This window comes from Tenrec ecaudatus, chromosome X (assembly GCF_050624435.1).
Source record: "Tenrec ecaudatus isolate mTenEca1 chromosome X, mTenEca1.hap1, whole genome shotgun sequence".
NCBI classification, from domain to species: domain Eukaryota; kingdom Metazoa; phylum Chordata; class Mammalia; order Afrosoricida; family Tenrecidae; genus Tenrec; species Tenrec ecaudatus.
This window is the reverse complement of record NC_134548.1, coordinates 156,787,109-156,802,480: the sequence shown is the minus strand read 5'-3', so window position 1 is coordinate 156,802,480 and position 15,372 is coordinate 156,787,109. Positions and strand designations below refer to the sequence as shown.

The window sequence follows — 15,372 nt, the reverse complement described above, 5'->3', positions numbered from 1 at the left end:
CTCAAAGATGGCCCAATTCAAAAAATCAGAAAGCAACAAGTGTTGGAGGGGCTGTGGGGAGACAGGAACTCTCATCCACTGCTGGTGGGACTGTAAGTACGAACAGCCACTATGGAAATCAATCTGGCGATACCTAAAACAGATGGAAATAGAGTTAGCATATGACCCAGCAATCCCCCTACTGGGCATATACCCAGAAGAGGCAAGAAACAAACCAAGACCAGACAGTTGTGCTCCAATGCTCACTGCGGTCCAGTTCACAATTGCAAGGAGTTGGAAACAACCCAAATTTCCATCACCTGATGAGTGGATTAAAAAGCTGTGGTACATACATACAATGAAGTACTATCCATCGCTAAAAAGCAGTGATGAATGTATGAGGCACATAGCGGCATGGGAAGAACTGGAGGAAACCATGCTAAGCAAACTAAGCCAAGCACAAAAGGACAAGTGGTACATGAGTCCGCTGAGGCAAGCTTTAAAAAATGCAAACGGGGCACAGGGAAAAGCTACTGTGTACAAACATTCCTGGGTTGAGGAAGAGCCAGACCAAATCCAGGAATATATATGCTAGTCAACTAAAAAGGAGAGGAGGTGAGAAGGAAAAAAAAAAGAAATGGGTAGTATGGGCACGGGGCACGAACCCACCCAAGGGGAGGGTATTATTTATATCTCCACAGGGAAAGAGGGAGCAGACTTCAACGCAGTGCTCCAAGATGTGAATGCAACATGCTGGCGTGGAGTAGGGAACCAGTGAGGAGGTCTGAGGGGCCGGCCCCAATCTCAACTATGTGGACACCTGCCCTCCCCCGAGAAGAATTTATTTCAGAGGACAGCACTGAATCTGCAGCTCTGCGAGAGGGGCATGTCTGATCAGAGCACACAGGAGCAAATGAAGGGGGAGGAAGAGAGAGTGGAGCACATCCTGGTCCATAAAGCCTTGAGGACAATATTCCCACTCAGAGTAGCCAATCCACAGAGAAGATCACATGGCCAGCCCCACTATGAGACATGACATCCCTCACACATCCATAGGTCTACAAGGGACAACACTGGAGACACAGTATGGGAATTCTACCAGATCTGATCCCAATACACCACACTGAAGCAAAACACTAAGGGTGTTGAACAGAACAGCAAGGGTAGCAGAACAACAAAGTCTCTAGGGAATACCAAAAATAGACTCTGGGGACAGCACTTGGTACCCCAACAGACTTGACTGGAAAACACTCCTAAAGGCCAACAAACAGTCCTTGAACTAACTACAAGCTTTTCTTTGTTGTGTTTTGTTTTCCTTTTTGTCATTGGCTTGTTTTTGTTTTGTTTTATTTTGCTGCTTGGTTTTGCTCAATCTTGTTTTTGTGCATGTTATTATCTCTGCAGGTCGGTCTAAATAAGAGTGGCTGGATGAACAATCTAGAGGAGAAAACGGGACCGACAGTTCCGGGGGAGCATGGGAGAGGGGGAGGTGGGGGGAAAAGTAGTGGTGTTAACAAACCCAGGGACAAGGTGACAACAAGTGATCCAAATTGGTGGTGAAGAGGTGTAGGAGGCCTGGTAGGGCGTGACCAAGGGTAACGTAATAGAGAGGAATTACTGAAACTCTCATGAAGGCTGAACATGATAGTGGGACAAGAGGAAAGTAAAAGGAAATGGAGGAAAGAATTAGGAGGTAAAGGGAAATTATAGAGGTCTAAATAAAGGCATGCATATATGTAAATATATTTATATATGAGGATGTGGAAGTAGATCTATGTGCACATATTTATAGGTTTAGTATTAAGGTAGCAGATGGACATTGGGCCTCCACTCAAGAACTCCCTCAATGCAGGAATATTTTTTCTATTAAACTGGTATTCCATGATGCTCCCCTTCCTGACACAATCGATGAAGACAAAGTGGGTGCATAAGCAAATGTGGTGAAGAAAGCTGACACAGCACGGTTATCAAAAGATATAGCGCCTGGGGTCTTAAAAGCTTGACAGTAAAAAAACAGTCACCTAGCTTAGAAGCAACAAAGTTCACATGGAAGAACCACACCAGCCTGCGTGATCAAGATGTGCCGAAAGGATGCTATCAGGGATCAAAGAACAAAAAATCCTATCATTGTGTGCTCACCTCCCTGATACGACCACTGAAGAACAAATCGGTGCATAAGGAAATGTGGCGAAGGAAGTTGATGGTGCCTGGCTATCAAAAGATATAGTGTCTGGGGTCTTAATAGTTTGAAGGTAAACAAGTGGCCATCTAGCTCAGAAGCAACAAAGCCCACATGGAAGAAGCACACCAGCCTGTGCGATCATGAGGTGTCAAAGGCATCAGGTATCAGGCATCATCAGAACAAAAACAAAATCAAATGATTGTCAATAAAGGGGAGTGCAGAGTGGAGAACCAAAGCCCCTCTGTTGGCAATTGGACATCCCCTTATGGAAGGGTCCCAGAGAGGAGACCAGTCAGTCAGGGTGCAGTGTATCAGGGATGAAACATACAACTTTCCTCTGGTTCCTAAATGCTTCCTCAATCCCCTCTCCCCCCATCATGATCCCAATTCTACCTTACAAATATGGCTATACCAGCGGATGTACACTGTACAGCCCCTACACTCTCTGGCTCCATTGCTACCCAGCCTCCATGGGACAATTTTTATTTCACATTTTACAGCAGGTTTTAGCAAGGGGACATAGTCAAGAAAAATAAGTAAAAGTCCTCTCGACGGGCACTCAGCATACACCTGGAGAAGACCTGCCAATGACATGGATAGAACACAAGCTTCAAGACCGGGGCATGATGAAAACTGAGAAGAAACAGCTATAAACATCTATTAATTATTGGCATGTGAAGTGAAGAGAAATGAGGTTGCATTCAGTGTTAAAAGGAATATCTCTAGATCTCTTCTGAAGTGCAGCACTGCTAGTGATAGCTATAAAATTGGTAGTCGTCAAAAATAAAATTGACTGCATAAAGCTCTACATCCTAGGCATTCAAACTCCCTGCCATCAAGTCAACTAGGACTCCTAAGAACTCTGTAAGACAGAGCAGAACTGCCTCTTGGGGTCCCAAGCTTGTAAATCTTTACAGGACTAGAAAGCCTCATCTGTCTCCCGTGGAGTGGCTTGCTGATGGTTTTGAATCCCTGTAACCCCCAACTCCACCAGAGATCATGTCCCGAGTATTAGTGACCTGTCAGAGAGAACGGTGTTAGAACTGGACACAGACAAGCATAGAAAGTTGAATTTTATCTAAAGAGTAGCATTTACCAGAACCTTCCATTAGAAAGGAAAGGACAGGCTGTAGGGTGGATGTAGTAAGGTTTATTGATGAAGTTCTTGGAAGGAGGATCATTGCTACCCTTGAAGAATGAGCAGATGCGTTGTCATGGTGGGAAACAATTCCTCAGCACAACTAAGCGGGCCTTTTTTTTCCTCACCAATGCAGCTTTCAGTTTTCTTCAAACATTTTCCTACTTGTGAGGTGTTGGCAGTCATATACAATGGAACAAAACATCACACATTCTTGCGCCATCCTCACTCACTATTATCCTTATGTTCGAGCCCGCTGAGTCCAAGGCACTATTTCTGAGGCTTTGTAAATCTTTACAGCAGCAGACAGCCTCATTTGCCTCCTGCACAGGGGCTGGTGGGTTTGAACCTCTTAACTTTTGGTTAACACTTCAATGCTTGCCAAACAGGGCCAGCAGGGCTTTGCTTGTGCTATGTTTATGTGTTATTTTTATTGTTAGGTGCCATTGATTCAGTTCCAACTCATAGCAACCCTATGTACAACAGAATGAAACACTGCCCAGTCCTGCACCATCCTCACAGTTCAAGCCTATAACTGCAGCCACTGACAATCTACCTTGTCAAGGACCTTCCTCTTTCCCGATGCTCCTCTGCTTTACCAATCAAGCATAATGTCCTTTCCCAGGAACTGGTCGCTTCTCAAAACATGTCCAAATTACATGAGACAAAATTTTGCTGTCCTGGCTCCTTAGGAGCATTCTGGTTGTACTTTTTCCAAAACAGATTTCAAATGCATTGATTCTTTTACGGTTTCCTTTATTCAAAGGTCAATTTTTCACATTCAAATGAGTTGGTTGAACTGGCTATAAGAGATATGTATTTGTACCAGTTTCAAAGAGGATGAGCTAACAGAACGCTCAAATTATACAATAATATCATTAATGTCACATGCAAGGGAAATGTTTCTGCAGATCATCCAACAACAGTTGCAGTAGTACATTGACAGGGAACTGGCCAATGTTTAAGCCAGATTCAAAAGAGGGAACTGGCCGATGTTTAAGCCAGATTCAAAACAACGGTTATCATTGGTGATGGCAGGGGATCGTGGTTAAAAGCAAAGACAACCTAAAAGTAGTTTATTTGAGTTTTATTGACTATGAAAAAGTACTCATCATATGTAGGCCTCACCCTTAACCTCTGTGTTTCAAGAAAATCTAACAAGTTTGCCCATTTGGAACCTTAAAAAATCAATTGCCATTACCTTTTGAGCCTGACCTGCTTTTCGTTTTTGTTTTTTTTTCATCAAGACAATTCATCCAAGAGAATTTCATTGGAAAACCTTACCCCATCCCTTCTCGAAATCATGATATTACAGCCTTCAGATATTTATAGACATAAAGATAAACACTAGCTTCATGTTTTGAGACTTTTGTTTAATAAAGGGCTATATAATTTTATAGCAATCCTTTAAGACTTCCTTTGTATATCCATGCATACACATTTAAAGAAAGAGCTTAAAACTTTGCATAAAGGAACTATTGAAGAGACATAATAGAAGTTCTCCCAAGATTTCATGAAAATAACAAAAATTAAATAAAATTGAAACATGTCCAACTCAATTATAAATAAAAACATTGAGCATGTATATAAAGATAACAAATGTTATGAAGTCCAAAGCATTCCGGTGGCTTCTGACCTCTTCAGAATAATATTCAATACTAAAAAATAGTGGCTCAGTGGAAGAAAATAAGGGTGATTCCTGAAATCTATACATAAAAGAGGTCTTTTTCAAGAAACAATGTAAAATTCAAAAGAAAATTATTACAAAGGTGTAAACTTTTAATAAAAATGTATTCATATATATGGTGAGTTTGTCATCTTTCGTGGTTGAGAATCAAGTACAGTCTTCATATCTGACAAATAATAGTAGCGGATTTATATCTAGAGGTATAACCACTAAGAAAAAATATTAAAAAGCCAATTGGGGAGGGCAAAGGTGAAAGGAACACAACAAAAAGGACGAAATAAATAAATTGTACACATCAGCGCCTGAACCACCATAAGGAAAATAAATAGGGAAATGATAACCTGCGCATAAATGTTTGCACATCTGTCACAACGCCCAACAAAAAATTCCCAAATCTCCAAGAGAAACACTCCCTGCCGATACTTACTTTCCCTGATTTTAATCCATGCAGTAGTCCCTTGTTCTGTTGGAAAAACTGCCTCGAACTATGAATAGATTCTACATGAGCACAAAGAATTTCCATCTCCTCAGTATTGCCCACAGTTTATGATCTACAAAGTTGAATGGCTATGCATAGATCATAAAACCCACGTAAACATCTTTCTGATATTCTCTGCTTGCAGCCCCAATTCATGATACAAGCAATGTCATCATCAGCAACATTTTATTTGCATCTGATATTGTTCAGTCATTTCTGCATTCTGTTGGTTCCCCTTTCATTGGAATGATATAACTATGGATCTCTTCCAGCCATCTGCCCAGGAAGCTGTCTCCAAATTCCATGGCAGAGATGAATGAGTGCTTCCACCACCATATTTGCTTGATGGAGCATTTCCGTTGCTCTGCTTTCAATTCTTGGAGCCTTGTTGTTAACTAATGGCTTCCATGCACCTTGGACTTCTTCCTTCAGTACTGCTGGGTTTTGATCACATGCTACCTCTTGACATGTTTGAATATCATCCAATTATTTTTTATACAGTGACTACATATTCCTTCCATCTTCTTTTCATTCTTACTACATTGGTCAACATTTTGTCCATATAATTCTTTAACAATACATCTTGAAATTTGAATCTTCAATTTAGCTATTTCAGCTGAAGATATGCTAAACATGTCCTTTCTGCTGGTTTTCTAACTCCAGGTCTTCGTACATTTCATTATAGTGCTTTGCTTTGTCTTTTTGAGATGCATTTTGGAATTTTCTGTTCAGCTCTTTGATTTCATCATTTCAACCATTTGTTTTAGCTATTCTAAGTGCAATAACTAATTTCAGAGTCTCTTCCTGATGTTCACTTGTTTTTCCTTTCCTGTCCTTTGAATGACCTTTTTCTGCTTTCGAGTCCAATGCTCTTGATGTCACCCCAAAATGCATATCTTCCTTAGTGTTCAGTGCATCAAATATATTCTTGATATGGCCTCTAAATTCATATGGGATATATTCCAGGTCATGTTTTGTCTTTCGTGGAGTTGTTTAAATTTTTGTCATCTTTGACCTGAACTTACATAGTAGTAGTTGATTTCCAGTCTACCCAGGGTCTTTATATGATTGATGATATTTTCTCCATTATCTTTTCCCAAAAATATAGTTGATTTGATTCTTGTTTATCCCATCTGTTGAGGTCCACAAATATAGTTAACACATATATCATGAAAAAAGAGTATTCACACTGAAGAAGTTATTGGTCTTGAAAGATTCTATCATTCAATCTCTAGCTTTGTTTCTATCAATCTATATACGTAACAATTCTTATTTGATGACTTCCAAATTTCCAATTTTTTACATTCCATGTTAGGATTATTAATGAATTTTCTCAGCTGTTTCTTCTCATTTTGACACACACACATGTATATTTCAGAATATTATTACAAAAAACAAAACAAAAGGGACCTTCACAAATGGAAAAATATCCCATGCTCATGGATTGGAATGACCCTTTCCAGCACTTACTGCCTTCCTCCCAAATCTTCCAGGGCAGGACATCCATTGTGTCAACACATCCTGCTGAGGTGTTCATAATTACCTAGTGCAAAGCTATCCCCATAACCTGGGAAGTGTTGTTGTTTTAAGTCTTGGGACAATAGTACATTTGGGGACAAAGGAACAAATCCGAAAAGGCATTTCAGGCAAGAAAAAAACCCCAAAACAAAATAAACCAAGGGGAATGATGTGATTTTCCTAAAAGGTGTTTGAGAAGTGGGTTGTGACAGGGGTCACCCGATTCACAACAGTAGAAAATGACAAAAATCATTTTATGGTTGGTGCATCACGACAACATGAGGAACTATATTAAAGGGTCACGGCATTTGGAAGTTTAAGAAACACTGTTAGTGTTACCAATAAGCCAAGGGCGCCCAACAGCTACTAGTCCAGCTGATCTATACTTAGAACTAAAACATATATCTCACTCATAATAAAATTTTCTACCACATACTTTTAACATCACTTTAGCCAAAACCCACATTCAAAAGCATATAACGAATATGCTTTATAAAATCTTACCCAAACTACCAAGGAAAACACTTTTAGGACCTTAAGTTGACGCCCCTTTAATACAGAATGTTTTCATTGCTTTAAGACCCTAGAGAATAGAGGAGCGGGTCATATTTTTTATTGAAAATGTTCCTCTCATTTGCACAAGTGTTCTCTCTCTAGTCTGCCTACTTCCAAACCACTGAGGTTTCCCCTGTGTTTTCATAACAAGGAATACTCAGACACACAAAGTGTACCATGGAATCCTAACTTACATGCCATCCTGCGAAACCCAGCCACGCAGAGAGATGGCAGGACTCACCTATTCAAAGTCATGGAAACAGCCAATAAGGCAGTGGGGAATGCTTCACTCCTCCTCTGGTATCTCAATGAGAGCAGAACTTTGCTGACCATTTCAAACCTAGGAAGCCCAAAATGAGAATTCCAGAGTCTAAAGTTCTTATTTATTATTTCAGCATCTCATCTCACTTAATCGTCATCATCTGAGTGACACTATAATCTTTAGACATGCTTATCATCAGCCATTAATTATTGCCTCTTCTTTCTCTTAGCTTTAACTTCAACTCTTTTCATAAATTCCTGCCTGGCTGCAGAGCCTCTGCCAACATCTGTACTTTTGTGGCAGAATGGACACCTGCATATGACCAGATTCCTTAATTTCTTTCTTTGTAGTTCATAGTGTAACCTGCTTTCTCTTGATACATAAAGAATTTTTCTCTTTCTCACTCTGGCTCTCTCTCTCTCTCTCTCTCTCTCCTCTCTCTCTCTCTCTCTCTCTCTCTCTCTCTCTCTCTCTCTCTCACACACACACACACACACACACACACACACACACACACAAACACCATACACCACACCATGCCACACCCCACATGGATGTACATTTCAGATCCCTGGGGCTCCTGCTTAGGTGCTGCCCTGTGGATGACTCTTCTGCTAGGCAGGTCTTACCTATTTCTTTGTCTTTGACTTGTTCCCCTCCGCCACAGATGATTCACTTAGGGTTCTACTCAGAGCTAGATTTACTCCCTGGGTCTTACCTGTAAACAGATCAGATTGGAGCTGTGCCACCCTATGGGGGAGAAAGGGGGAACCAATCACAAGGATTTACATATAACCTCCTCCCTGGGGGATGGACAACAGAAACGTGGATGAAGGGAGACGTCGGACAGGGTAAGACATGACAAATAATTTATAAATTGTCAAGTGTTCATGACGGGGGGCGGGGTGGGAGGGGGAAATGAGCTCAAGTAGAAAGCAAAAGTTTTGAGAATGATGATGGCAACAAATGTATAAATGTGCTTGACACAATGGACGGATACATAGATTGTTATAAGAGCTGTAGGTGCCCCCAATAAAATGATTTTTAAAAAGTAAACAAAGGAGTAGAACGTTTTGTGCATCTTTAATGGAGTGGAAGCCGTATCCTTCTCTCTCAGGGCAGTTGGTTGTTGCAACCTACGGACCTTGCTAGGCTAGCAGCCGGATGAGTAACTCACTCACCACCAGGGCTCCTCAGACACCATGAGAGCAGCACACTGGCACTGTGTAGAAGACAGGGGCCATACCTGGGCTACTGGCCAGTCTTGGGGAAAAAAAAACCAGTTCTAGGTTTCTCTGAGCCCTTCACCTGTTCTTCAGCTTTCCCTCACCCTCTGCTTTGTTCACCAAGCCCAGTTTACAGCTTTTGCCGAAAGGGAAGAAAATTCAATGGTTATTTGATATCCTACCTATCCTAGTATAATTTAATCCCAATTTAATGCTACTCTTCCAAGGCTTTTTGTATGTTTCCAGAGGAGAGTGGAACTTGGTAGGAACTGTACCCCGAAGAGCCCTAGGTTTCCACCTACCACCTCAGTCTCCTTTCCTAAGTCTTGGTGAGCTGAATTATGAGCCAGACACAACTCTCATCATCCGCAGAAATGACTATTTTTCTTTCATGCCTCACTTCAGACTCCAAAGAGTAAGTGGCACCTTGCCATGTTCTCATGTCCTCTCCTAACCCTGTTCGAATCTGGTTCACCCCTGACAGTCTCCTAGGAACGCAGTGCTCATGGCCAGAGCCTACCCTGGGTTCTGGTTCCCAGGTGGTGATTGGCAGCCCACTTTTACTGAGTGTTTCCCACGCAGAAAACCAAAAGAAAAAGTAAACTCACTGACACGGAGTCGATGCCGACTCGCAATGAGTGACCATATATGTCTGGGTAAAACGGACCCCTGGGCATTTCAAATACTATAATTCTTTATGGGAGTAGAAAGCCCTGTCTTTCTCCCACGGAGCCGTTGGTGGTTTTGAACTGTCGATCTTATGGATTGCAGCCAAACACACAACCATCACAGCTCCAGCCATATAGCAAAAGGCAGTAAATGCCTCCTGGGTGTGATCTTACTTAGGTCACACTTGGGAAGTGACCATAACATGCTTAGGCTACAAGTAAAAGAACGCATTTGCAATAGGCCTTCGTAAAGAAATGTGTTCACTACACTAGATCTCCTAAAATAGGACTGGCCCCAGGCAGGGCATACTGAAAGCATTTGGGTAAATGCAGGTGATGGTTAAAACTATGCACTCCTCAAATCCTCCACAACCTTCCTGGCTGACAGAGGCACCCCCGACAAGCCCCTCAGCAACCTTCTCTTATGTTCAATATTTCAGTGAAGGCACCTGGGATAACTGTTATGCAAAGGTGTGGTGTCTTCTCAGGACCCATTCCCATTGTCTGATTACTCAATCAGCAAGGTATGCTTGGACTTCCTTGTGATTACGCCCTAATCTGCAGGGAATAGTTTCACATGTCCCCATCAGATAACATGTTTCTAGGTTGACATCTGCCTCTCTCCCCCTACCTCACAGCACCTTCCTGCAGATGCAATGCCTCTTTCCAAATTTACACTCCCTGGCAAAGAAACCAGACAGTACTCCGCAAGGAAGGATAGAACGGGTTTCCTTATGCTTACTTACTAGTCTATCGCGACCAACTTCACATGGGTTCATGTTGTTCACAATACATTAAGAAAAAGCCAGCCATTGCTGCCCTTACCAGCTCCTCCACCCCTGCACACCCCTCAATGCCTTTAATCGGCCCTCCCCAGAGATCCCACCCAGACCAGCAAAAAGCCTGGTCAGAAAGCAACCAAGCGGCTTGCCAAGCTATAGAGGAGGAATCCAGGGCACATGAATGAGATGCAAACTCAAAGGGGCTGGTTCCCTTATGGGCAGGCTGTATTGATGCTAGGTGTGCTTACCCAGGATCCCAGAATGAACAGCTGGAGCACTTGAAAGTGTGCTATACAGGCTACCCGAAGTCTGAGCTCACTCATAACGCACAGGCAACAAAGGTTATGGGGCAGGATTCCCCTGGCAGTGTTGAGAAACGAACTCAAAGGCAAGGAACAGTGGGTACATTGTGTGTCCACATGTCTGCCTGTTGTCCCAGGGGAATTATCAAAAGTACCCCCAGTCTTTGGATGATGTACCACCTATTTAGTCACCCCTCACCCACACCACCTGAGACTAGAGATGACACTGTGGAATAATTATGATAGAGCTGGGTCTAATGCTTTAAGTGGGGAAAAGGAGAGCTGGAGTGGAAGTCTCACTCGTTGCCTTAGAGTGGATGCCAACCTAAAGCAACCCTACAGGGTAGAACTGCTCGTGGGAGAATCCAAAACTGTAACTCTTTAGTTTTTCTCCCTCAGAACTGCTGTGGTCTTGAACTGCTGAGCTTGCGGTTAGCAGCCCAAAGCTCGTCACCACTACGCCACCAGGGCTCGCCCCTACCGATTAAAAACAATAATCTGCATTTTAGTAGTGCTTGATATTTATTAAAAAGAATGCAAATGCGTTTTCCAGGGAGAATCGGGTTGAGTATCTGGTTTGGTTGGTCTCTGTTGGTTGTAAGTTTTTGTCGAAATGCACATATCTATAGGACTGCTGCAATTGTCACAGAAAAACAAACAAACCCATGACAGCTGTGTATCACTGATGCAGAACAGAGGTGTACCAACTGGGATGGTCGGCAGACCAGGCTCTGGCAGCCATCTGGCGAGGGGCAGGGGAGGTTGCTGGCAATTGGTAGGGAACTAACCAGGCTGAGAGGTTGGCCTTTGCATGGGCCAGTAGGCTGTGCAAGTCATTGTCCAAGGAGATGCAGCAACTCTGGCATCTTCTAGATTGGTCCTCAGCTCCAAAGATGGTGGGTCCTTGGTGGAAGGTGGTGGGTTGATGCAGCCTGTGTCTCTGTGGCAGATCAAGCCTCGCAGTTGGGTGGGTGGCGGCAGTAAAATTGTGCACACTCTGTCCAATTTGTCACCTGGGCCTGGCCTACAGCTGGAGCACAGGAAAAACACCAAATGGGCTGGGAGGGGCCCTGGGCTGGCCTCAGCAGCAGGTATCTTGAACAAAGACAAGCACTAAGGGTGTGGGTGTAGGGGCGGCCAGAGGGGCCAGGGCACTGAGAGAGCATGGAGGGGGCCAAGGAACACAGAGGGGAGGGAGGAGGGTGGTAACGCAGGGGAGGGGATAAGGGGGGTGAGCTGCTTGTGGGCTCTACCCCCAGGACCGAGGGTCACGAGGCCTAGTAATAGTCCTCTTCTTCGTCATCTTCATCCTCTTCATCATCATCCCAGCCAAAATAATCCTTCATCTCATCAACAAAGGCCCGGTAGTTGACAAGGATGGGGCTATCCATCTCAATCAAAGGCACCACCCACTCTTCGGCTTCCCCGCTGAGGAGGCTGATGAGGAAGGCCACCTTCATGGCATCATTGCAGAATCGGTTCTCATTGACGAGCATGTAGGAGGTCGTCTGCACGATAAACTCCGGGAGCCGGCCGTTCTCTCCGCTAAACGTCTGGGGGAAGGGCACCGGGCAGCTGGGCGGACGTACCTGGCGCAGCAGGGTAGCTCGCTCGCACACCAGCAGCCGCAGCTGATCCATCAGCTGGCTGTTCTCGATGCTCAGGGCCCGGTGCCGTACCAGGAGCGCGTGCAGCAGCAGCACCAGCTCGTCCACCATGGCGAACTCTTCACAGGGGCTCGGCTCGCTCGGGTGGGCCAAGGGCTGCGCGGAGGCCTCGCAGGAAGTGCGTGTCCGCCAAGGCGCGCGCAGGGAGGGCTGGGGACGGCGCGCCGAGGGCCGGGCTGCGGCTCAGGCTCCACCCACTGTCCTCTCAGGCGGCCGGCGCGCCGTGCAGCGTGGGAGAGGGGGCGGAGGCACGGGCGGGGCGCATTAGGCCAAGGGGGGCAGGGCCAGAGGAGGGGCTTGCCCGGCCGGTGGGCGGAGCTGGGGTTTTGCAGCCTGGCTGACAGGGTCAGAAAGGGCTGCGTTTGCAGAGGGCCCCAGGAGGCTCGGGTCATTCGCTCAGAAAGCAACACCTGCTAAGTTAAAGGAGAGCATCCAGCCCCTCTCCTTCCTCACACACACCCCAGTGTATCTTCGTGGGTTCTGTAGCCCCTAGATTTCATCATATCACCCAAGAACTGGGCACAGAATTCAGTGTTTGGGGGAGGATTCAAATTTGGAGGCATACACACCCTGTCGCTCATGACAAAACAGCATGTCAAAGGAATCTGTTTACTTGGTTACTATTGAACTTGTTTTGCTAAAGAGTGAGGTGTTAAAAATCTCTGCCAGATTAGGAGCTGATAACCCTTTGCAGGCAGCCTGTCTGTGCCTCTAGTTTATTTCCTACTGTTAGATTCCCAGGACTAATAAGTACTATTATTCGTATACTATGCTTGACAATTAAGACATTTGTGTTTTTGAACGTGGTCGTTTTTTGTTTTTGTTTTCTGCTTTGCCTATGACCCCAAAGTGTGGAACAATGCTGTGGGCTCTGCTTGAAAAATGTAGCTCCACCTCGATGACTTCTTGACACATCACAACTGATCTGTCAGCCTTCACTTGTGCCCTCCTACAGAATAGACACAAGGATCCTTTCAAACAAAAGTTGAACCTCATTAAAAAAGCCACTTGCTTGCCAATCAGTCCTCACTCCTGGCATGCCCGCGCCTTGTTAGAATAGAACCCTGCTTCCCAGGGTTTACAATGACTGGTGTTTTGGAAGGAGGCTGCCAGGCCTCTCTTCCAAGGTACCTCTGTGTGGACTCAAACATTTTGGTTAAGAGCCAACTGCATATATCCTTTGCTGTGATAAGATTCCACTCAGGAATACTTCATTTGTGGTCCATTATCATGTTAAACATATATGATAAGCCTGCCAAAGGCAGAACCTGAGTGAGGCAGAAACCTGCCAGAGAAGGAAAACTCGACTATATTCCACTAATAAAGAGTGGTAGACAGGTGTTAAGAGTTCACTCTCTCAAAGATGCACAATTCATCAAGTTCCTACTGCATCGATGTGAAAAACAAATGAACAAACAACTTCAAAACAAAAATACAACTGGCAACAATACCCATTGCCATCAAGTCAAATATGACTCATGCTGAACCTAGAGGACAGAGTACAACTGTCCTATGGGTAAGCAAAGCTCACTACAGATTAGTAAGTACACACAAATAAGCCCATGATTACCTTGCTTATGGCACACTCTCCCTCCTTCCAGGGATTATGTATACTTACAAAAGTAATGAGCATTACTTCAGGTGCTAAGAGTATGCTGTTGCGCAGGTGAACAGTAAAAAGAATGGGGAATGTAAGTTGGTGATTTCCACATTGGGCAACTATCAGCCAACCACCTTAGAAAGAACCCTGAGTATTAAGTGCCATTTTAGCAACCTAGTCGCCGACCTCAACAAAAAATTATGTAGCCGTTCTGCCAAACCAGTGCGAACCAACTGAATCCCACCACTGTGTGTGAGTGTGTGTGTATAATCACTGGTTTTGCTCCTATAGAGACCCCAATGTAAGACACTTCCATTCAAGTATAAAATTATAAAAACACAAAACATATTTGGTGCCTGGAATATATTTCCCAGGGGTCATTTTTTAAAATATTGCTAAGTTCCCATATGAACGCTCACTCTTTCCCTTGCCATCTCATTATATCACGTTCTAGTTGGCTAAGTAACATCTACTCTCTGCACAAGCAATTCTATTTTTATAAATTAATTTGTGAACCAAGTGGAAGGTACACGATGTCAATTTGTTCCAACATTGACGGTGATCACTTTAACACCACTCCCAAACAATATGGCTAAAAGCCTAGTTGTCATGGTATATCAATTGAGTAGTTTTCGCAACACATACGTTTTGTTGTTCTTTATTTCATATATAATCATGTGAATAACACATGCAGTGATAAGTGACCAATCACTTCATTATTTTAAAAGTCTGTTTTTCAGTTCATGCACAGACAGCAAAATTTTATGGCCTCCTCATTTCCCAGTGCTATGTTGATGTGACGCTGTATACAAAGAGAGCATTGGCAGTTAGAATTGGCTAATAGTTGAAAGCTAAGTGTAAGAAAAAAGTAAGATAAATAGCACTGAAAGTGAACTTGGGGTTGTGAGGAAAATGTTCTGTTCCAGAGAAACCCTAGGGAAACAGTAGGGTAGAAACAAAAACACAAGAGTTCAACTTAAAGGAACTCTTGGTGTTTTTTGTTTTGTTTTACAATGTTGAAAGAGCAAAGGATAAAATGTTAGAAAATGATCCATCATTTGAAAGGAGAATGACAAATTTGTTAAGGCATATGACGGGTGTTCTCTCTCTTTATCATTGGTTAAATATATGAACTGGCTTCAAAAGTTTATGGACAATTTTCACTATTGTTTAACTCCATTGTTCAAAAAATTTTTTGAAATCCTCTTATGTCATGAAAAGGAAAATGGAAAGCACTATTCAAACATTCTTGATACATTAAAAGAAATGTAATGGAGGGAGAAGGGAGTGGGGGAAGGGTGTGGTGAGTAAACAACTAGGGCATTAAG

General features: G+C 43.6%; 1 protein-coding gene across 1 annotated transcript; it reads right to left on the bottom strand.

Annotated features, from left to right (window-relative positions):
* Positions 1–11,280: 11,280 nt before the first annotated feature.
* Positions 11,281–12,616, bottom strand: LDOC1 (LDOC1 regulator of NFKB signaling). The gene has a single exon (XM_075539049.1). The coding sequence runs from the start codon at positions 12,493–12,495 to the stop codon at positions 12,055–12,057; it is 441 nt and encodes a 146-aa protein (XP_075395164.1). The 5' UTR covers positions 12,496–12,616; the 3' UTR covers positions 11,281–12,054.
* Positions 12,617–15,372: the final 2,756 nt, after the last annotated feature.

Excerpts from the sequence above, each read along its gene's own strand:
- LDOC1 (XM_075539049.1), bottom strand. The coding sequence starts at position 12,495 with ATGGTGGACGAGCTGGTGCTGCTGCTGCACGCGCTCCTGGTACGGCAC.